The 22,959-nt window shown below is 29.6% G+C and overlaps 4 protein-coding genes and 1 long non-coding RNA gene across 7 annotated transcripts; 1 reads left to right on the plus strand and 4 right to left on the minus strand.

Annotated features, from left to right (window-relative positions):
- Window positions 1–1,036: 1,036 nt before the first annotated feature.
- On the minus strand, window positions 1,037–2,238 carry LOC122630446. The gene is made up of 3 exons (XM_043814939.1): window positions 2,110–2,238; window positions 1,841–1,997; window positions 1,037–1,571 (listed from the first exon to the last, which is right to left on the minus strand). Exons 1-3 carry the CDS (start codon window positions 2,159–2,161, stop codon window positions 1,433–1,435), a joined length of 348 nt encoding a protein of 115 aa, XP_043670874.1. The 5' UTR covers window positions 2,162–2,238; the 3' UTR covers window positions 1,037–1,432.
- An 876-nt stretch (window positions 2,239–3,114) lies between these two features.
- LOC122630348 (protein SEC13 homolog) lies at window positions 3,115–4,421 on the plus strand. Its single transcript, XM_043814757.1, has 3 exons — window positions 3,115–3,490; window positions 3,585–3,972; window positions 4,075–4,421. Exons 1-3 carry the CDS (start codon window positions 3,249–3,251, stop codon window positions 4,381–4,383), a joined length of 939 nt encoding a protein of 312 aa, XP_043670692.1. The 5' UTR covers window positions 3,115–3,248; the 3' UTR covers window positions 4,384–4,421.
- A 428-nt stretch (window positions 4,422–4,849) lies between these two features.
- Window positions 4,850–9,817, minus strand: LOC122630347 (helicase SKI2W). The gene is made up of 11 exons (XM_043814756.1): window positions 9,787–9,817; window positions 9,317–9,626; window positions 8,545–9,187; window positions 8,233–8,464; window positions 7,741–7,994; window positions 7,497–7,644; window positions 7,137–7,415; window positions 6,121–7,037; window positions 5,683–6,041; window positions 5,400–5,587; window positions 4,850–5,276 (listed from the first exon to the last, which is right to left on the minus strand). The coding sequence occupies exons 1-11, from the start codon at window positions 9,790–9,792 to the stop codon at window positions 4,947–4,949; spliced, it is 3,666 nt and encodes a 1,221-aa protein (XP_043670691.1). The 5' UTR covers window positions 9,793–9,817; the 3' UTR covers window positions 4,850–4,946.
- A 19-nt stretch (window positions 9,818–9,836) lies between these two features.
- LOC122630350 lies at window positions 9,837–21,856 on the minus strand. 3 transcript variants are annotated; one of them, XR_006327472.1, is made up of 3 exons: window positions 20,159–21,856; window positions 19,809–20,065; window positions 9,837–9,921 (listed from the first exon to the last, which is right to left on the minus strand). It is a non-coding gene; the product is annotated as an uncharacterized LOC122630350 (long non-coding RNA). The 3 variants fall into 3 exon arrangements; XR_006327473.1 differs by lacking the exon at window positions 9,837–9,921 and having other exon boundaries at window positions 19,446–20,065; window positions 20,805–21,856; XR_006327471.1 differs by lacking the exon at window positions 9,837–9,921 and having other exon boundaries at window positions 19,446–20,065.
- Window positions 10,637–13,882, minus strand: LOC122630349 (protein HEXIM1-like). Its single transcript, XM_043814758.1, has 2 exons — window positions 13,332–13,882; window positions 10,637–12,774 (listed from the first exon to the last, which is right to left on the minus strand). Exons 1-2 carry the CDS (start codon window positions 13,566–13,568, stop codon window positions 11,746–11,748), a joined length of 1,266 nt encoding a protein of 421 aa, XP_043670693.1. The 5' UTR covers window positions 13,569–13,882; the 3' UTR covers window positions 10,637–11,745.
- Window positions 21,857–22,959: the final 1,103 nt, after the last annotated feature.

Consider the following 22,959-nt stretch of genomic DNA (forward strand, 5'->3'; position numbering starts at 1 on the left):
GTAGTCAACGTTCTAATAGCTTTGGAAGAAGAAAAGGACGCTGCAACGAAGAAGCAATTGATCGGAATAAAGTGAGAAAAAACAAAGATTTAGACTAGATTTTCGAACATTATTGATCTATATAAATTTTGAAAAGCATTAGGATATTGAGCAATATCATTTTTTTGCAAAAATATCTCTTTTTCATCGCAAAATATGCGAACAAAAATACTCTCTCGTAGCTGTCACACAGATGCTGCACACATTCACACAAATCCATGAAATCGAGTATAAAAACATTGGCTTCAATCTGTAAAACTACTGACCTGTGTAAATTAATTCGCTTCATTCATTATTTCTTAGAAAAATTCGTACTTTCAATACAAAGCACAAAGAAATACTTTTTCATTTGCTTGCACACATTTACTGCATAGCTATATAAGAATATCTAATTAGTTTTCTTTTGTATTCCGACGGAAACCATCGAAAATCTATCTTTCTAAAAATTAATACTTTCGATAATTTTACAATTATTCAAACACTTTTTAATATACGTGAAATACAAACAATTAATATTTAAACAATAGTACATTCGTTTAACATTACAAAGATCGTAACGCAAGAAAAACTTCTAATAAGATCTCAATATTTGGAAATGTTCTTCTCAGGATCTGTAGCTACGTGTGATGTCAACAAAACCAAATTTGATTGATTTTAACAATTACTGGAACAGTCTTTCTTTGTACTCCGACGAGCGAACATAGAAATTCTCACAGGATGTTTTTCCTGCAAGTAATAACGAAGAGTTAAAGTAAATATATTTCTTTATCACATATTTCTTGAATAATTTATACAGTTTCTTATTATAACAGTGATACTGATTATTTCGTTTGTATTTTTATTTCAGAACTTCGTTGCAATTATGCGTGTAGCAATGAAGTAATCGAGTGTTTGTGTCGTTAAAATAAAAATATCGCGAAGTAGAAGCAGTGTTTGTTCGTTCGCGTTTCGCGATTTAAACAATAAGTGTTTTTGTATAGATTGCGTGCAATTGAATTTGAACAGTCGCACAGACTGTACTTATAAAATATAGTAGAGTTTCGTTAAGTAAATTCAGTGACCGTTCGTTAATAAATATCTATCGCGAATTAGAATCAGTGCATCACTGAAGAGGATTTCGACCAACGTCGATGTCGACCTACCTCATTTTCAACCAGCTACGAATCATCCATCCTCAATTTCGACCTAAATCGCGGACGAGTGTTTTGGAGCCATCGCAGAACTTCTTAAGTAGTAAGTGAATTTTTAAGTTCCTCCGATCATTCAATTATATCGAGGACGAAAAATCCGAATCGATACGAATGATTGATTGGTTCCAATTAATAAGTAAAACAGCATTGAGTGACTATGAGTAAATTTTTTCGGAGATATACTCGTGAGGGTTCTATTACTTTTAATTTAGCGACGTCACTGATTTCTTCTTGTAAGAAATTTTGTTCATCTCTTCCTTTTCATGTGCATGTAAAGCGATTACGTTAATATTATTTCTAGCGTAGTGCGTAGTTTTCTCAATCTGTAGGTTTCTTGGGAAGCTGGAAAATATTATATCGATATTAATAAAGTAAGAAGTTAATTGCGTACACATGTATATGTATACAAGCGTGTGTGTGTCTATAAAAGAGATATGTATATGTATATGAAAACTGTATATAAGACGAAATTCAAGACTAATTAATGAAAGATTATTAATTTCATCATCGTTAATAGACGAAAAAAGTATCGATGTCGTGAAAATCACAGTTTCGGCAATTGATTACTATATAAAACAGGGGTCTACGTTAAAAAAAAATATACTAATTACCTGTAATTAACGAGATGATGAAGCTCCGCTGTTATCGGTACCACAAAGTAATTTAAAATGACAGAATAACCAACAACAAGGCAATTGAGTGGAATCTTGCGCATGCGCGATGTGTCATTTATGCAATAACCCCCCACGAAGCTTGTAATTTTTCGATCTATTATACAAAAATATCGAAATATTAGAAATATGATATAAGAACTTAAAAACTATCTAAACGAATATTTTATTAATCCAAACTATGAAAATGAATAATTATAAATCGATACCTATAGAAATAAAGCAAAAAAACATGAAAAAAGTTATGAGGAAAATGTTCATCTGTCAGTATAAAATTATCTTCCCCACGAATATCTTTTATTCTCGACGTTGTCACTTGTTAAGAATGTCGATTAAAAATCATTTATTCGGGAACTGATTATTATATTGGAAGATTCTTTACGTTAAAAAATATATGCTAGTTTTGGTAATTTTTTTATGATAATTTTTTCTACATACACACACACACTAGTTTGTCGTCACACGTACGTAGCTTCTCTTTTGACAACGTGAGTCAAAACTATATTATGTGTGTGCGTGTGTATGTACATACATGTAGAAAAAATCCTAGAAAGTGGTCACTATAAACTTTCACTCTGAAACAAAGTATTAAAAGTAAATTGAATGCTCAATAAAGCGCAGTAAATTTATTACGAAATACACCACATGATTTTGTAGATAGTCTTTTTATTTCTTATATTATACTGAATATAAATTAATATTATTTATAAATTAATATAATTATAATATTGATTTGACTATGTAGTGACCATCAAGTGAAAGAAACAGAATCATAATAACAAATTTCTATAGAAGAAGCATCTGTAATATAGAAATAAGAACTTATCTACGATATTAATCATCGCATTCAAAGTCATCATCTTTTTCGTCTCAGCAAACGTATCTCTTATAGAAAATTATCGAAAATATCTGTAGCATCTAATGCATTCATTTCTTGTTCTTTCGAAAGAACACACCGAAATTAATCCGAAAATGTTGCTTGTAAACTCGTTACTTTCGTATTTTTCGTACGATCGTATAAAATACAGTATTGAATATAAAATATCTTATAATGACAGAGAGAAAAAAGAGAAAAAAAGGAGAGAGAGAGAGAGAGAGAGAGAGAGAGAGAGAGAGAGAGAGAGAGAGAGAGAGAGAGAGAGAGAGAGAGAGAGAATGAATTTTAATTCTGATTGGTGTTACTTCATTTATGGGTAGAGTGCGCAGTGTATTTGCGCACATGCTTCCACGTAGTGACAGGCGGGGAAATAACATAACCTTTGGTACGTCTGTAAATATTTAATTTTTATAAATTTTAATCTGTTTATGGATTAAATCATTACAATAATCAAATAAAACATAATACAAAATGGTGTCTGTTTTAAATACTGTTGATACAAATCACGAAGATATGATCCATGATGCTGAAATGGATTATTATGGTTTGAGGTTAGCAACATGTTCAAGTGACAATTCTGTAAAAATTTTTGACTTAAAAAATGGGTCGCAGAGTTTAGTTGCAGATCTTAAAGGGCATGTAGGTCCGGTGTGGCAAGTTGCTTGGGCACATCCCAAATTTGGAAACATTCTAGCTTCGTGTAGTTATGATCGGTTGGTTCCTCTTTATATTGATAACTATTGTCATATGTCAGCAATTTGAATGTAAGTATATCTTTTATTTAATTTAATAACTCTTATTTTATAGAAAAGTTATTATCTGGAAAGAACTTGGTGAATGGACAAAAATCTATGAACACACAGGACATGATTCTTCAGTCAATTCAGTTGCTTGGGCACCACACGAATTTGGTTTGATTTTAGCTTGTGGTAGTTCAGATGGTTCTATTTCTATACTCACTAATAATGCCGATACCTGGGATACACAAAAAATAACAAATGCACATACTATTGGATGTAATGCAGTAAGTTGGTGCCCTGCGATAGATACTAGTTTTGATTCAAATAATATTCAGCAAAAGACTGGTCCAATAAAAAGATTAGCTACTGGAGGTTGTGATAATTTAGTAAAGATATGGAAAGAAGAAGGTGACAGATGGGTAGAAGAAAATAAATTAGAAGCTCATAGTGATTGGGTAATTCAATTTTTATTCTTATATTTATATTCTTAAATTTAATTTATAATATATAAAAAATTATTGGAAAAAATTATATTTTAATTTGACCTTTCTTGATAGGTACGTGATGTTGAATGGGCCCCAGCAGTTGGACCTTCTAGAGCTACCTTAGCCTCATGTTCTCAAGATCGTCGTGTAGTTATATGGACATCAAATGATTACTTGAATTGGACATCAAATGTTCTTAATATTTTTGATGATGTAATTTGGAATGTTAGTTGGTCTTTAACAGGTGGTATTTTAGCAGTTAGTGGTGGAGATAATAAAGTTTCTCTTTGGCGTGAAAATTCAGAAGGTCAATGGGCATGTATCTCTGAATTAAACAAAGGCCAAGGCAATCTCAATAATACAGATCAACGTGCTTTGTAACTTAAATAGTAAAATATATGATATTTTATATAAGTATATATGTTAACGGAAATGTTATTGCAAAGATGCTTACGAATATATCCTAATCAAAACTTTAGAATATAAATTAAACTTTCAAGTTCATAAGATCATAATTATTTTTGTTTCTACTTAATCTGAAGGATTTTCTCGATTGTAAATTTGCAACTTAAAAAGGTATAAAACTTTATATATACAAATATAAATTCAAATATAATAGTTATATTTCAGTGTTATATTTCAATATAATAGTATTCAAATATAACAATAAATTTTTAGTAGAATTATTTTAGTAGGAAGTATGTGTTACAAAAAAAAAAAAAAATATTAATTGACAATATTTATTCTGCAATATTTAACATATTATGCATTTGAATATTGCTTATTCATATAAAAAAATATCATCGAATTTATTTTCATATTCATTGTTTTTGAAATTTTGCAATAATTAATTGTTATCTTTATATTTAATGTTACTTATTAACATCTGATTATTTGTTTCCAACATGAAAATAGTAAGTTTATAATTACAATTTACTCCATAATTAATCTTGAGTATATAAAGACGCGGCAAAAACTATATCACGTTTTATTGCCGTGGATGCTTCTTCCATTTTTTCTTTTAAAACTGGATCACCAATTGTCACAGCTGCATTTCTTACATCTTGCAAGGTCTCATTAAGTTGTTGAATGCATCTAACTATGATACCTTCTTGCACATCAATTTTCTGCATTATTTCAGCAAATGATTTTGATTGTGCCCATTCATAAACAACTTCCACCAAACCAAAATTCAATGGTTGTAGTGTATTCAAATGATAAATTTGTTCTAATTGTTGTAACTCAGTGTATACGTTTTGCATGATTTCATATTCCTAAAAAATACGGTTAATTAAAAACAATCAATTGCTACATTTCTTTTTCTTATGATTTTTAATTATAGATTATTCGAATTTATAAAGAAGAATTTATAAAGAAGAAATTCTATTAAATTTTACCTTTCTCAAATGATGGAAATCAACTGGAAATGTCGATTCGGAATTTGATTTTTGATGAAATATCAAAGCAGATAATAGTGCAGCAATTTCAGCCGGTTGCAAAATAGTTAAAACATTTTTTAGAATTAACTCTGTTATAAGTAATTCATTAATTCCTATTTGCAATGCAACTCTACCTTTTAAGGCAACTGCAAACATAAATATAAAATGAGATATAAAGAGTAGAAAAATAATTTTTGCAATTTTAAACAATGTATTATTAAAATATATAAAGATTGCTAACTTCTTTCATCGCTATCTATATATCCTAGATGTTTAAGAAGTGAAACCATATTTATATAATCTGGATATAAAGATAATCCTTCATCGCTAAGACTTAGTTGAAGTTTTTTTCGTTCTGTTTCCAATTCATTTCGATAAAATACAGCTTCAAATTGTTCTTCAAAGTTAGGGATATCAATATACTTCATGCTGTTAAGAGCTTGTTTCTGCTTGCATAAATGTTTCATTCTGGGATTTAGATTTTCAGTTACTTTCAGTGGTACATAAGGTAATAATATACTATGATCATTAGCAGCACTTAAAGATATTGCCATTAATTCTTGAATGGCTGTTTGACAAGTTGGACCAGGTAGATCATGCCTGTAAACAGTTTAAGATTCAATATACATATAATAAATTTCAAATTTATTTATTATTATATTATTATTATTTTATTCACCTAAATCTTGATATTTGTCTTTTTTCCCAATCTTTTAACACCATACCGCAATCAACTTTAATTTGACAATTTGTGATTTCTAGTATGTCCCATGCACAAATCGTTAAAACTTCATGTGATGGAACTCCAGTTGGTACAAATAAATTTCTTTTGGTTAGACTAATAATGCTATACCAATTTTCAGATCTTTCTTTAGTGTTAGTTTTGCTAGAATTTTCTGGTAATGTATCATTGTTATCATTTTGTGCATCTGCATTTTTTAGTATTAATACTTTATATTGATTTCCATTTTGTTTACGTGGAAGTACAGTCAGTAGTACAGCTAAGTTTCTATAATGATTTGCATATGATATGATTAAAATTCTACCCTTAGTTAAACTTTTTATTGCTTTTTTAGATTCAAACATATAAGGTTTCAAATAACGAAGTTCTTGTAAATAATTAATCGCTATTTCATAGAAACCAGATAATTTCTTTTGTATATTTGTGAATGGTGGTAATGTTGCTAATTTTTCTTCGACTTTACGTAAATCGATTTGATATTTATCTTCTTTTAAGATTAGACATGATTCTTTAAACGATCTGCGCATCATTGCTTCTACAGTAACTAATTTGTTTGTTCTTCTCAAATTTAAAACCATAGAATATGTTACTTTAAATTGTGATTCCAATGTTCTTGCTTCGCCTTGCATCATAGGCATTAATTCATTAAAGTGTGGAATTTCTCTATGACATATTATTATAACTGTACCAGTTGTATCATGACCTCTTCGACCAGCACGTCCAGCCATTTGGATGTATTCGGTAGGATAGAAAGTACGAAATCCATTACCATCATACTTGTTTATCGAATCAAATGCCACTGTCCGTGCTGGCATATTGACTCCCATAGCAAATGTTTCAGTTGCAAATAATAACTACAACATAATAACATATAATCAATAGAATTTTACTTTTTTTTATCATTGACATACATATGACAACTGTCTTAATAATAATAAATAAGAATAAGTTACCTTAACAACGCCGGTTTGGAAAAGCATCTCTACAGTTTCCTTTAAAATAGGCAATATACCGCTGTGATGTATACCAATACCGTTTTCTAAAAGATTTTGCATCATGCAAACCTGTGGTAATTGCTTATCACTACCTTTCAAATATTTCATAATATGCTGAAAAAAGCGTTTTACTTCCATTTTTTCAGTTGCTGTAGTTAGTTGAATATTCATTAATCTGCTTGCGTTAATATCACAACGTCTTCTAGACAATGTAAATACAACAACAGGCAATTTATCCTAAAAATACATGTCCTTTCAATAAAAACTCTTAAATATAAGAAAACAAAATATAAATATTCTTGAATTTTTTTATCATACATTATGCTTCAAGTAATTTATAAAATTCTTCCATAATATCATTTCTTCTTTTGCAGAAAATTTCCTTCTTTTATTATCCTTTGAATTAGTGCTTTTATCTTGTGGGAGTTTAATAACAGATTGAAAATTTTTTGTTGCCTGATGCCATCTATAAGAAATATTTAATACATTAATTCTAATAGTATCCTAAATTTATTGTTTGTAAAGTCCTAATAACAAAACCGATAAAAAAAAATTCAATTACCCATTCAATGAAAATTCTTCATTTGAATCAAGAACTAAAATTAATGTGCCTTTGTCCTTATCATTAATAGGAGTATATAAATAATGTTGCAATGGTACAGGTCTCTTTAAAGTGCTGATCACGTACATTTTCCGTTTTTTGATACGACCAACCCAATTTGCAAATATTATTGGTTTTGGCACAGTTGCTGACAGCATAACTATATTGACAGTTTGTGGTAAAAGAATCACTATTTCTTCCCATACATGACCCCGCTATATGTTTATGAAATACTATAGTTGTAACTTTAAATAATACTAATAGATAACAGATAATAATAATAAATATAGAATGATTAAACATGCTATATTTTAGAAATGAAAACACTTGCATTACATCCATTTACATAGAATACAGAAATATTTCCTAAGCAAATAATACAAGAGTATACAATTAAAAAATCGATGTCTCTTGGATTTGTGATCTTTCAAATAATGCAAAAATAATACTTACATCCTCGTTATTAATATAATGTACTTCATCAAATATTACAAATTCTAAATCCCTAAGAACTTCTGATGCTCCATATATCATTGATTGTAATATTTCTGTAGTCATAATCAGACAAGATGCACTCTCATTGATTTGAACATCCCCTGTTATTAATCCAACACTTTCAAATTTCTTTTTAAAATCACGATATTTTTGATTTGACAGTGCTTTTATAGGAGAAGTATAAATTACCCTTAAATAATAAAATTACAGTCACAGATAAATGTATCATTTGTATAAAAGAAATTATTTTATTTGATAAGTAATCTTTACCGTGTCATATGCTTCTGAGTTAAAGCAATAGCATACTCAGCTACAGTAGTTTTTCCTGCAGATGTGTGTGCTGCAACAAAAACATTACAATTCTCCTCTAACTTAAGTATAGCCTGTTTTTGGAAAGTATCCAATTCATATTCGAATGTTATTGCTGGATCAGGAATTTTCTTCTCATAATCTATTATTGGTACAGAAACATCTATTTGTTCTGCCCATTCCATTTCAACAACTTTAGATGATTCTTCAGAAATATTTAAAACTGGTATTTCTGGTTCTATTGGTAATAATGGAATATCTTCTAATGCAGGGATTTGTGGAGGCTCCTGTACATCATTTTCTTCTACTTCTTCCGTAGATGACCAGAAACTAAGCTCACGTTCTTCTTGTTCTACAAGAGCCATTAAATTTATTTTACTTGTTATATCATTTTCATCTTCTCCTTTTGCTTCTGATATTTGAATTGGTCTACACATTGATCCCTGCTTTGGTGTACAATTATCAGCTTCAAATTCTACACCAGAACTAAATCCTATTGCTAGTGTCCTTAAATTACTCTCAAAATCAATATCTTCTGTCATCTCATCTGTTATAGTAGGTTCATCAAATCCGCCCGGCAAAAATGGTATATTAGTAATATTACCTGAACCAAATATTAATTTTTTGTAAAATATTATGTTTTGTAGAATATTATTGATCAACATGCAATATATAAGTATTGTATTTTTGTACAGACATATTTGTAAAATATTTTGAAAAGTATATAAAGTACCTCTAACATCATCCATAATAGATCCAGGCAAACGATTCATAGACATTGAATTTCTTGCATTTTCTCCTACTCCTTTTAAAACAACTTCTTGCATTTGTCCAATATGACCCGTCACTGGATCACGATCAAATTTTAATGTTGTGCTAAGTGGTGCTAAATCAAATTCTAATAAAGAACGAATATCGGGTTCTCTGGGCCAATAACATTGAGCATGATCAAGTTGATGTATTGGAAGCCGTTCGGGGCATTCTATATATTCCTTTAATACAGTGTTTATTTCAGGCCAGATTGGTGGAAGCTCAAATGGTAACTACAAATGTGTATAACATATGTATATTTACAAAGTAATATAAATGTACAACACATAATAAAATTACTATTAAATTAAAAAAAGATAATACAACATATCGATTAATATATATAAAAGGTATACTACATATTATAAAAATTATAGATTTGCGAAGAATTACCTCCATCTTGAGATGTTTTTTATATATATATATATATATATATATATATATATATATATCACTTTAATCGATGTTGGAAATATTTATTAGACACATATCGTTATTGATATAATTCAAATAGATATTGAACATAATCTAAAATAAAAAAAAATAGGAATTAGCAAAATTAAAATATTAACAAAATAAAGTTTATTGTAATCATCTGCGAGAAAATCAATTTAATTTCTAAATGTACCAATCATGATATGAAATTATGTATTAACCTATTATTTATTTTTGAAGATCTACAAATATTTACAAAATATTTTATTACTTAACCAGTCTACAAAAATAAAATTTTGCATGAATTTTATACGTTCTATTCACATAGAAACAATAAAGTAAAAAAAGAAAATTATTTCATATACTAAACCATAAATAAAACACAATCAGCAACACTCAATATAAATACACAAACATATAATAATTACACATGAATCATCATTATTATATATCACTTCATTTTATTTCACATCCAAAATTTGTTACGGTTTTGATTTTTACTTCAATAATAAATATTCCTTATACTAACCAATCAACAGTTCATTAAATTATGAATATCTAACTAAAGTTTGTAAAAAACATAGAACTTTAATTGAATATATTACTCAAGTAATAATATTTCCACATGAAAATATTTATTATATGTACAGCAGAGAATTTATAACGTTTACTGTAATATAGCCATTTAACATTTGGCAACACTGACAGAACTACTATTACCTGAGATTTAAGATACAAATGTTGTACGAGATTATCGATTAATCGAATATCAACGTTCTCTGTTTTTACTTCATTAATCTACGATAAATATTCTTCAATTAATTTATTTATTTTATTTTGTTTTCCATAATCTTATTAAATACAAGAATGATATAATCAAATAAAGATGCAAGTATTGGGACATCATAAAATATCACAGACATTTCATTATTATGCAAGGAAAGGGATGAGATTTCATTTCTACAACAAAATGCAATAATTCAAAATTGAAATAAAATCTTCAAAATCGTTCTATTTTTCAAAATTGAAAGAACCATTTTGCTTCTTATATTATCTATCAATATTACATTTATAAAACTCTAATGCACATATACTTTAGCAAAAATAATCCAACATGCCTATTATAATAGAACTTAAAATTTATTAAAAATTTAAGCATAAAATATCTTAATATTATATAGATATTAATATCATTTATATATTATACAATCAGACCATAAACTAATATCATAATTTTTGTAAGTATACAAATGCAGAAATAATTTTGAATTCTTGGCATATATTATCACAATCTTTGCATTATAAAATACTTTTTTTAGAACATATTCTTCTCAGAGTAATATTTATATATACGTATATGCATATATATATATATACACACATATATATATTTATATATTTATATATATATATATGTTTGTTTGTTTATATACATTTATGGAATAGTTGATGGCCTGTAAATATTATATAATTTTTGTATAAATATATGAACAATTTATGAAGAAAAGTATGCAAGATGATAAAATATAATTGAACTTTCTAATGTTGTGCAATATGGTAAATGAAAAACTATTAAAATAATAATAAGTGATGACGATTGAAAATATACATTCTGATAGAATAATAAATCTAATAACATAATCTGATGCAAGCAGATACCAAAACTGCGCTGTTATAATGATAATTGCTTATGTATTTTACATATTATTACACATATATATTGTATACATGAGGCAGTCTTAAAGAATAAAAGGAAGGTAATTTATAGATCCAAAATGTGTTAGATAAAAGTCTAAAATTTAACGATCAGCATTAGAAGAAAGATAACTTGTCAGTCAATATAGATGCACAGAATTATTATTTGTAGACTGTCTCAGCAACAAACAAACCAGCAACGCAGGTATGTTTCTGAAAGATTTATGTAGGTAGGCCATTGATTTCATTTATAACTACGTGTCCATTTGTAACAATAATTGGTGGTGTTGAAGTTGTACTACGAGTAATATCAGAACAATCACTCTTACTGTCAGTACTACACTCTGAGCTACTATCTTTATCACTGTTCTCTTGTCTACATTTACACGATACGTGTTCTGGAGAATATTCTGTATTCCTGAAAGGACAACTGCATATACTACGATTTCCATTACTTGTACTATCACTATCGCTTTCACTGTCTACACTGGAGACAGAACTACCATGCCTTTGTGCTCTCAATGCTTCATTTTCTCTTTTTAGTTGTTCATTCTGTTTTAATAAATCATCAATATGTTGCTGACAGATTTTTAATTTTTTTGCTACTTCAGATTCAGTAGTTAATCCATTCTTATTATCTATCTCTTTGTCTTCTGTCTGACTGATATTCTTTCCACGTAATCTTTTAGTGAGTAAGTCTACTTTGGCCTCTAATTGTAAATATTCTTGTATTAATTCAGATTTACTCAATGTGCTCAGTCTTTCTGCATGAAGATCTTCATATGCACTAGAGAACTCTTTTGTCAAAAATTCTTCTTCATCCTCTGGGGAAGAGTAAAAGTAGTCTTCATCTGAGTCAATGCTGAAACTGGAATCTCTAGTACGAGATGGTGCTGGGGGTTTCTGAAAAGTAGTAACTCCAAAATCTGAAGATGCAGCTATTGATAATTTTTGATCAAGATCAGGCAAGTCACTATGATCATCCATAAGAAACTGCGTTGTATTATAAGGTGCTCGGATTTGCCTACCAGTTTTTGCAAGTCTTCCAATCGATCTACAACGTGCTCGTTGTTGATAAGAGAGTTGTTGTTTTGGATATGGTTTCAATTTTTTGTGCTTAGGTTTCCCTCTACGAGTCTTCCTTTTTTTTGTGACTATGTCCGAGCCATCTTCTTGCGTTCCACCATCTTGGTCCCCACTACCACTGCCGCTTTCAAATTTACCACATCTTCGAATCAAAGATTTAGGCCACTAAAATTAAACAAATTAATCTATACATGTTCTCTAAATACAATATAGTTTGCAAAACTACTCAAATTTTTATTTATATATCTATATAGCTATAGAATATTATTTCAGAAAAGTTAACTGCATAATTTCAAATCAATATTATAAGCCTGATTTTATAAATTTATCTTTATTTAATTATATGACTTTAACAATATGATATATGACAAATTATGTAAAATTTCCATATAGAAATTTTCCTACTTTCATAAACATAATTAATTAACAAATAAATAATAATTTATTAACATATTTAATTAACAAATAAATAATAAATTAAAATTTACTTAATAATTTGAAATCTGAAATATAGATTTAAAAAACAGGTATCTAGTAAAATATCCATCGGATGAAAATAACAATCATTAAACGAGATTCAACGAGGAAAGACAACAAGAATAAATATTTTAAAATGGACTGTATATCATTAATTTTTATTGTAAAAAAAAAAAAAAATTAAATCTCAGTAATAAGAACCAAATTTGAGTAAATCGCACAATGTCATATTAGTCGATACTTACGTTTTTGCCGTTATGGCGAGCCTTTGTATCGGCATTTTCGCCGCTAGATCGCGACACTTGTCTCGAAGAGAGGAGCGATGACGCCGCGGGCGTCGAGACCTCTTTTACGCCCTTCGCGTCGTGTACACCATCTTCGATACCGTCCGACGCTTTTTCCACCGTTTCCTTCGCGCTTTGGTCCTCCATATTCGTAATATTAACTAAAATCGGTCGATTTACGGTGGCACAAGTACTCATCACCGTTAAAAGCACAAGCTCATGCACAGCGACCTTCCTAGTCTCACAACTACGTTCCGTACGACTTGACCGTAAACAGCGACCGAATCGCCATGTTTGATTTATCCGTGATTCTGTGCGATAGCAAGGGCGACGTGCTAACGTTTCGATGCTTGGGAGAAGAGGGGGACGTGCTTTCCCCCACTACGAAACGTTTCGACTTGTATTCCATCGCGTTTTCTCTCTCTCTCTCTTTAATCCCACCTTACCCTCCTCAATATCCCTCTATACGTCCACACATTCCTCTTATTCCTTTCTTAACGCACGATGGTGCCTTTTCTCTCTCTCTCTCTCTCTCTCTCTCTCTCTCTCTGTCTGTCTCTCTCACTCACTCACTCTCTCTCTCTCTCTCTCTCTCCCTCTCTCTCTCTCCCTCTCTCTCTCTCTCTCTCTCTCTCTCTTTCTCTCATAATCTTGCTTGTAGTACGTTCCTCGAGAAACGTGTCTTGTTCTATGTTGCGTCTTCTCTCGTACAATATACGTCTAATTTGATACCCCTTAAGATTTATACCTGATTTATGTACGTAGGTTAACTCTCAATAGAAACAATAATTTCATTCGTACGGATCAATATATTCTAACAATCTTGTTTTTTCTTCTATTTTCCTTAGATGGAATACGAATCTTTCAGTTCTTATTAAACTTATTCAAGGCGTATATGTATGTACATACATATGATTTACACGATTTGAATGTCAACCTTGCATTGTGTTTTAAACGTTTGCCAAAATTAGCTAAGAGAGCATAGATACAAATGTCAACTATTTGTGTATTTAAAGAGCATTTCGCATGAATCCGACCAATCAATATTTGCACGACATTGCTCCAGTCAACTGCAAGGACTACGAATGTAATTGTTCGTTATCGTTTTAAAGAAAATTACACGAGAGACCTGATATTACGTAAAAGCAATAGGGAAATAAAAAATACACAAAACGAAACACCACATACTTTTTTTTGAAATTCCCGCGTGCGCGAACTTGTTTCGTACATTTAAGGGAATAAGAAGATAATCGAAACATTAACCTTACTTTTTTTTTTTTTTGTTATATATTACATTTTATATTACAATATATACGATATGGATCTTTTACATTCTCCTAGATGTATTGTTTTTTTTTAATCGCTCTAGATATCATTCGTTTTACGAGCATTATAATTGAAGTATCAATGAATCAACGGACATAAACTTTATATTATTTTTTTATTTTTTATTTATATATTTTCTTTTCATATAGATACGTACATGTAAATACATACAATTTTACATAGTATGCATTACGATACGTAGTATGAAATGATCGTATATTTACAAATCTATCAATTCAACGAATTTTATAGATATTATTGGCTTTTATTTTTATAATGCTTACGCTAACGACGATTAAGCTTTGCTACGAAGATGATCCTGCCTTTTCGATGAAAGAAGCATTGGGAATAACTTCGAGCTTCATAGTGAAACAAGAAAGTATGCGCTAAGCACAGAATATGTCATGCATCATAACAACACATTGATATTTATATTCTACTAAGGAATGTATATCACTAACGGATATGTGAGCATTCGAAACAAATTTATCCGTCTCTATCCTCCTTACCAAAATATCTCGTGAGTGAGAAAATATCTTTTCTAACACTAGGTTTTATAGTCGTTTCATTACGTTAGACGCGTATGAATTATCGTTTTGTTTACGAATCATCATCAAATGAAATTTTATAGATTATTCTCTTTGTCATGTAACACAAACGTTAATATAAATGATGTAACAAATCAGATCACTATTCGTTACAAGAATATATGCACTTATTTATGAATGATCTTGTGAAAAAAGTGAAAGATAATCGATTTGTATTTATGTCAGTTATTTATTATTTCAAGCAAGTGAAATTTTATAGGTTCTTCTCTTTACGATGTAACATTATATTATCATCAATATTATAACTAATTATATCACCATTCGATACAAATACATGTCTATGAATGTCTATGAATGTCTATGAATTAATTTACGTCGCCAAAGGACTCACAAAAGAAAAAAAGATCGATAGTTTCGTTTACGTTGATAAAGCATTCTACTCTTTATTAAAAAACCACGTTAATCTAATTTACCACGATAGGTCGATTTTTTCGCAGATATTTCGAAACTTTTTTTTCAACAGATATCGTTTATTTGATTTCATGTAAAACCATTTGTTTGATTTTTATATATGTGTATATATATATATATATATATATATATATATATACACGCGATTGGTCGATCGAAAGTCGCGTTTATTTTTATCGATTAACTAGAAGCAAATTATACGTATAATATTATACGTATAATAATCGACTAATGCTTAATTGCTAGGCGAACACCTACGTTCTGACATATTGAATTACTCAGCTTATGGATTCTCTATTATGTCCTACTTCGTAAATAAATGAACTATTTGTGAGGATTGGTTAATCGACGATATATTAACGTTTGTATAGCCGTACATATACACCTATATGTAAATGTAGGCATATATCATTTCATATGAGTATGTAAATGTATGTTATGTATTATATATGTATATATATGTATATATATATGTATATATATATACACAGTACACGACATATACGTTTAATATACATATACAAAGATTAATCATCAGCTCATTAGTTTTGATTTACGTTTGAGCAAAGAATATGTACACGGTTAAGATAAAATATTCAAATGATCTCATAAATAAAAAAGTATATTTTCGTAGTATATCATAACAGCATCAAATAATGTTCGAACCTTTGTATATTTTCCTTTTCGATACAGGATTATATTGCAAAACGGGAGAGCGTTTGGTATATGTATGTATATTGCAACGATTTTCACATATACACGTCCGCTCGCGAGAGATTATATATTGGTAGTAAAAAAACAAGCCAAACGAATTCATATCGATTTATGGAAATGATGAAATAACATCGTATAATAAACTTGGATTTCAAGGATTGACGATCAACACAGAAAGTCAGTCGGCTCTATGATAAGACTGACAACATTGAAATCAATTATTTAATAAAACTGTTCATAATTGAATTGGTTCGTTTCTTGAAACGATAAACAAATTTATCTATATCTACATATATGCGATATAAAGTGAAACGATTGAATACGATTAATTCGATTGAAAAATTGTTATCGTCGATGCATTTAAAAAATCATTCTTTTCCCCTTTGTCTCCTTATGTAATTTATAAAATAGACTCTTCGAGTTCTAATTGCGATGAGAATTTTTTGTAAGTAGTTATATATAAAAGAGAGAGAGAGAGAAAGAGAGAGAGAGAGAGAGAGAGAGAGAGAGAGAGAGAGAGAGAAAAGAAGACAAAAGAGAAAAAAATTAATAAAGATAATCACACGTTATGGAGAATATAGAATACGCGTGAATATATAAAAATATGTATAATATAACATATGTCTGATATACCTCAATATAGGTACTTACCTAGAAATGATGTAAAATAAACATATAATTGATAAACGTTCTCTATGTGTAAGATAAAAAAGTAAGATAAACATGATACAAAGCGTATAGACGTAAACGTGAAAAAGTACTTACGCATACATCCATAAAAAATGTATATATATATTTACATGTCTGTTCCTTGTGGGATTGGTGGTAAATGGTGGGAGAGGAAACAAGAATGAGATAGAGAAAGAGAAAAAGAGAGAAGGAAAAAGAAACGAAGGGAAAGAGAGAGAAAAAGGTAAAGAGAAAGAGGTAGAGAGGAAGGAAGAGAGAAAGAGAGAGAGAGAGGGAGGGAGGGAGAAAGAGAGAGAGAGAGAGAGAGAAAGAGAGTTGTTGCAGTGTCGTCGAGAAACTCACTAAACGAGTCGGTTACGAAATTTAATCGCTTGGTAGAGCGAGGTTATAAATGCACCGTATATATGTTGCGATGGTTGCGTGGCGTGAACGTTAGATGGTGATCAAGTTAGAACTTAAAACTAATGATAACGCGAGTATGCCGAAGATGGCATAAAAGGGAAGGGTCACGCTAACTCGCTAACAGCTGATCGTCCCGCGTGAAAGTCTACGCACGTAGTACACAGGCACGTCGCGATTTGATTCGATTCGATTCGATTCGATTCGATTCGATTCGATTCGATTTGAATCGATTCGATTTGATCTGATTTGATTTTAGTTTTTTCCTTCTTTTTTTTCATTTTTTGTTTTGAAATTCAAAAAATGAAAAAAATTATCCTTTTTGTAATTTAGTTCTGTGCAACTGGCAAATGTAGGTATTCTATGCACACACATATATACGCATGCATGATACTTAATGTATATACCGTTCGAAGCTTTTCACGTTTCTTTTTGCATACATCGCCCATTGTTCTCGAATAAGAAGTCGGCATTGAAAAAGTTAAAGGGAAGCGCTTCAAAGAAGCACCGTGTTATCGATTGCACGTATGTTTGATACTTTTCGACGAGAGTTTGTCATAGATACATACATACCACGACTAATCTAAAGCTATGCTCATCTCAATTTGATTTTTTATGAGAGACTTTACGAGAGTCGTTAGCTTTATACATCTTATATACATATGTATATGCTTGCCTGTTATTCAATTAGTTGCCTGTAATGTAATTGCTTTTGCGTATATATATACGTCCCTATATATACACCAACACACACACACACACACACACACACACACACACACACACACACACACACACACACCTCTGTATTAACTGCAAATATTGGACTCTCTCTCTCTCTCTCTCTCTCTCTCTCTCTCTCTCTCTCTCTCTCCCGCTCCCTCTCTCTCTCTCTCTCTCTCATTGTTCTTTCTCTCTAATTATACTTTCATTTGAATTAAGAATCAATTTTCCACTTTTGATTTGTGTGTTTCGATTCATATATCGATAGATATCGGTCTACGTTTGAATGTTCATTACGTACTCGTTACATCAAATAAATAGGTCACACGTAATTCATTATTAACTGCATCGCGCTTCGTTAAGATGCGACACAAATTCGCACAATTAAAATACGATATCAAAGAATAATAGTAATAATGATGTTTGTTTCTCGTGTTATTCATCTTTACTGATTAAGACCGATTAAGCTAATTAGAAGAGTAACTTTGAATAGCACTGTATATATATTAGTGATACGAATTGATCAATCAAAATATTATATCAAATAATAATAATACTAATAATAATAATGATAATAATAATAATAATGATAATAATAATAATAATAATGATAATGATGATGATGATGATGATGATGATGATGATGATATTTTTTTTTAGTTTATTCATCTTTACTAGTTAAACCCGGTTAAGCTATATTAAGCCAATTAAGAGAGTAACTTTGAATAGTACTATATATGCATATATTAATGGTACGAATTAATCGATTAAAATATTATATCAAATAATAATAATAATAATAACAACAATAATAATAATCATATTTGTTTTTAGTTTATTCATCTTTACTCGCTAAATTCGATTAAACTATGTTAAGCCATGTTAAGCCAATTAGAAGAATACTTCTGAATAGCACTATATACATATTAGCAGTACAAATTGATGAATTAAAATACGATACCAAATAATAGTAACGATGTTTGTTTCTTGTTTTATTCATCTTTACTGATTAAGATCGATTAAACTAATTAGAAAAGTAATTTTGAATAGTGCTGTATATGCTACGTTAGTTAAGCACTTCAAATTGTTAAATACCATTTACTTCCGTTTAGCGAAATTTATATATAATTTTTTCTTTGTCTATATGAAATATATAGGTTATTAAAATACAAATTGCATTTAATACATTTCGAAAACGTAGATCCACGTTTAAATCGACACAAATTTATTAGAAAGACGAAGTTATATTCTGCTACAGGTAACCGGAGCACACGGATACACATTACACTAATATGCTACTCTCTCTTCCCTCGAAGTACTCATTCTTCCGGTAACTTTAAGCGTTTTTAACTAATCATAAAATTATTACAGTTAACCTATTTTTACGTTTTGTGACCTTCTCAACATCATTGTTAGCTATATAATTATTTAACTGTTGCAAAAAGCAATAAAGTAAAGACAATACCATTATAGCCATTAAACAACAATAATTTTGTGTGTGTGTGTAGTAAAAAAAATAAAAAATAAAAAGAATTATATAAACATAGATATATTATATATTACATACTTTATATAGTCACGTACGTACACACATATGTAAATATTTACTCCATATTGTAACGTAACGATTCGTATTATCGATAGTCGCTATTTACACTATAGGATCTGTTACTTTGTTGCTTCCTTTCGATATCAGATAGAGTATCTACCTTTCTAATGAAGCAGACTACCAACTATAAAACTAGATCGTAGAGGACAGCACTAGACACAGTCTTTGGATATGCAAAAGAACTAAGAGTGTCGATAGGTAGACATCCTTATTCTCTGATATAAAAAGAATCCCTCTCAATTTTCTAGCAATTCAAAATATAGATATACATAAATTAGTCAATCGATTTTTTATTCGTATTAACCTACCTATTTTCGAATATAAAGTAAAGTTCATCTTTCTGGTAGAGTTAAATTTCCTTCATTTTTATAAAATATTTTATTTTTTTTTATCTTCGATATAGTTTTTATTTCAATTTTCATTTTTAAATTAATTAATGTCTTATAAAAATATTTCCTTGTTCTTACAAATTTCTAATTATTTGGTTAATTATCATTAAGCTGTGTTCGGTAAATAATTATTTTTCCTAATTTTACGTTATTCTCTTTGGTTATCTATATACACGTGGATACATTTAAGCAACAATCAAAATATTAAATATTAATAAAATAATTATTAACAATGCATTCTTTTTATTTTCATAAATCTTATATTTACGTAGAATTATTTTATTACATTCAGCATAACGTTATTTACGGATGGATTTATCACCGCAAGGTAAATATTCATGATAAGCGATAGCATATACTATGGTTAATAAAACTGAAGAATTTATCTTGTCTAAGGATAATCATAGTATTTTTGTCGAAGATTTCAGATTTAACATACGAAAAAAAGGCAAACTTTATTATTGTTTTGTTATTGTTATTGTTGTTGTTATTATCATTGTTATTATCATTACCACCATTAAAAGAATAAGAAAAACGTGTAAATATAAAAAACGATGTATTTTACCTTAAACTTACAAACTTTATCAGATTGAATAACACTTCTAATATCTCTCATAAAACTAAAAGAAAATAATTTATACGATTTTTGTGAGGTATGTGTTGTATGTACGTGTGTGTGTGTGTTTTGTTGCGTGCGAGAGGATTTACGCGTAAAGAATTTCTTTTTTATAATCAAGTTGCCACATCTGTGTATATAAGCCAATGATGCAACTATCTCGAAGATGAAACTAATTTGTGAATATAGCAGCATATTGTCGTCTATTATATTCAGGTCTGAGTTTTACAAATATACAAATTATACACACACACACGCGCGCGCGTACGTATATACACACACATATTACATATATACATCATACATACATAGATTGTATATACATTTGAATGTGAAAGAGTAAAGTCGCGCGTGACTATAAATATGTTGGTCGTCCACCCAGGAGGCTTCTCTTTGCACCTTGGTGCCTTTTCTTCGTCTTTGTTTTTTCATCCGAATATACCATGTTCTCCATCTTCGTTCGTTGCCTCTGTAACTCCGGTTATATACTAACACGTAAAAGCAAGCTTTTGAAAGGGAAGACTCCAACTAGCAGCTGCTCTTACGACAAAACGCGAGTTAAAATATAGATCCCAGCTCTGTTATAGTTACGCAATTCTGCTTCTCTTTTTCTCTCTCTTTCTCTTTCTCTTTCTCTTCCTTCTACCACTCTCCTCTCCTCCTTTTCTCCATCTCGTCATGGCTAAATCGTCGCGTTCACGGTGAAAATCACGAAGCATCATCTTCAAGAGAACGAACGAGATTCGATAGTTCTATCGATTTAATGTCATGTTACTTTCTTCCTATCTTCTCTCTCTTTCTCTCTCTCTCTCTCTTTCATTGTAATCTTTCAAACTTAAATTTGATTGGACAGGATCATAATCATCGGAGATCGAACTATTAGTATCGATCGATATGATAGTTTATTCGTCTTTTTATTCGGATAGATTTTGATTTTATTTTCATTTTGTTTTGTTTTGTTTTGCTTTGTTTCTTTGAAACTTTGTATTATTTCGATAAGATATTTTTCTAATGAAGATGCTAGAGAAACAGAGAGAAAGAGGGAGAGAGAGAAAGAGCGAGCGAGCGAGCGAGCGAGCGAGCGAGAGAGAGAGAGAGAGAGAGGGAGAGAGGGAGAGAGAGAGAGAGACAGAGAGACAGAGAGAGAGAATTAATAATGAATTCGCAATGTATGTAACTGAATGTGCAATAGTAAAATAGTAAGTAATAAGTTTCTATTTCTTTGAATAGAATTTCAACTGTTTTGTAAAGCAAGAAGGTAAATTTCGATAACGTAAGTTTCGTACTGCCAATGTCAAGTGGAATTGCATATGTATAATACCTGTGTGTTGTGTGTGTGTGTGTGTGGTTATGTGTGCATATATATATACACTACAAAAACGTAATTTACTCTCGTCATATCTTTTTCGTTTCTATTTGAGATAATTTTATTATTTTAGTTGGCGGTTCGCACGATGTTATAATATTTCTTATAGTCTTTTTTATCTTTACGTAAGTCGTCAATAATTTATTTTCGATTTTTTTATTGTTAGGTATATAAGATCGTTTAGAACAAAAATATGTATAAGAAGATTAATGAAATCGAGTGAAAAAATATAAAAAATGTTATTATACGATTGCTTGATTATATAATTTAAGAAAATAGAAATATCAAATATATGAAAACAGAGATTGAAAACGTAAACGTAATAGATAAAGAAGGAGATATAGGATATATTAACAAAAAACGATTATATTAACTGACAAAGTGAAATTAACATATTTAAACGTTATTGTGTTCGATCTTCTCGTATTTACCATATTTAATTTATTATCACGAAAGATAATAATAAACTGACTAGTTATCGAAACTAAACTAGATGTTGAATTATAATCTCATTTCACGAATCGTACAATATGCTTTCCCGAATTAATTTTAAAAATATCTCGTAATCCTTTAATTTTAAATAAACTTTGTACATATTTATTTAATTATTCTACACGTATACACACATATACATATATATTAATTGTAACATATAAAAATTGTATAGTAATTACTTTTTAATTATCATAAGTATTTTATATGATCTCTCTCTCTCTCTCTCCCTCCCTCTCTCTCCCT

Source organism: Vespula pensylvanica, chromosome 7 (assembly GCF_014466175.1).
Source record: "Vespula pensylvanica isolate Volc-1 chromosome 7, ASM1446617v1, whole genome shotgun sequence".
In the NCBI taxonomy this organism is placed as follows: Eukaryota; Metazoa; Arthropoda; class Insecta; order Hymenoptera; family Vespidae; genus Vespula; species Vespula pensylvanica.

Excerpts from the sequence above, each read along its gene's own strand:
- LOC122630446 (XM_043814939.1), bottom strand. The coding sequence starts at position 2,161 with ATGAACATTTTCCTCATAACTTTTTTCATGTTTTTTTGCTTTATTTCT. Across the intron at positions 1,998-2,109 it reads TTTTTGCTTTATTTCTATAG|ATCGAAAAATTACAAGCTTC; the intron begins GTATCGATTTAT and ends TTTGTATAATAG. Across the intron at positions 1,572-1,840 it reads CATCATCTCGTTAATTACAG|CTTCCCAAGAAACCTACAGA; the intron begins GTAATTAGTATA and ends AATATTTTCCAG.
- LOC122630348 (XM_043814757.1), top strand. The coding sequence starts at position 3,249 with ATGGTGTCTGTTTTAAATACTGTTGATACAAATCACGAAGATATGATC. Across the intron at positions 3,491-3,584 it reads GCTTCGTGTAGTTATGATCG|AAAAGTTATTATCTGGAAAG; the intron begins GTTGGTTCCTCT and ends CTTATTTTATAG. Across the intron at positions 3,973-4,074 it reads TAGAAGCTCATAGTGATTGG|GTACGTGATGTTGAATGGGC; the intron begins GTAATTCAATTT and ends CTTTCTTGATAG.
- LOC122630347 (XM_043814756.1), bottom strand. Across the intron at positions 8,465-8,544 it reads ACTCAGAAGCATATGACACG|GGTAATTTATACTTCTCCTA; the intron begins GTAAAGATTACT and ends TTATTATTTAAG. Across the intron at positions 5,588-5,682 it reads TATAGATAGCGATGAAAGAA|TTGCCTTAAAAGGTAGAGTT; the intron begins GTTAGCAATCTT and ends TTATGTTTGCAG.
- LOC122630349 (XM_043814758.1), bottom strand. The coding sequence starts at position 13,568 with ATGAGTACTTGTGCCACCGTAAATCGACCGATTTTAGTTAATATTACG. Across the intron at positions 12,775-13,331 it reads CTCGCCATAACGGCAAAAAC|TGGCCTAAATCTTTGATTCG; the intron begins GTAAGTATCGAC and ends GTTTAATTTTAG.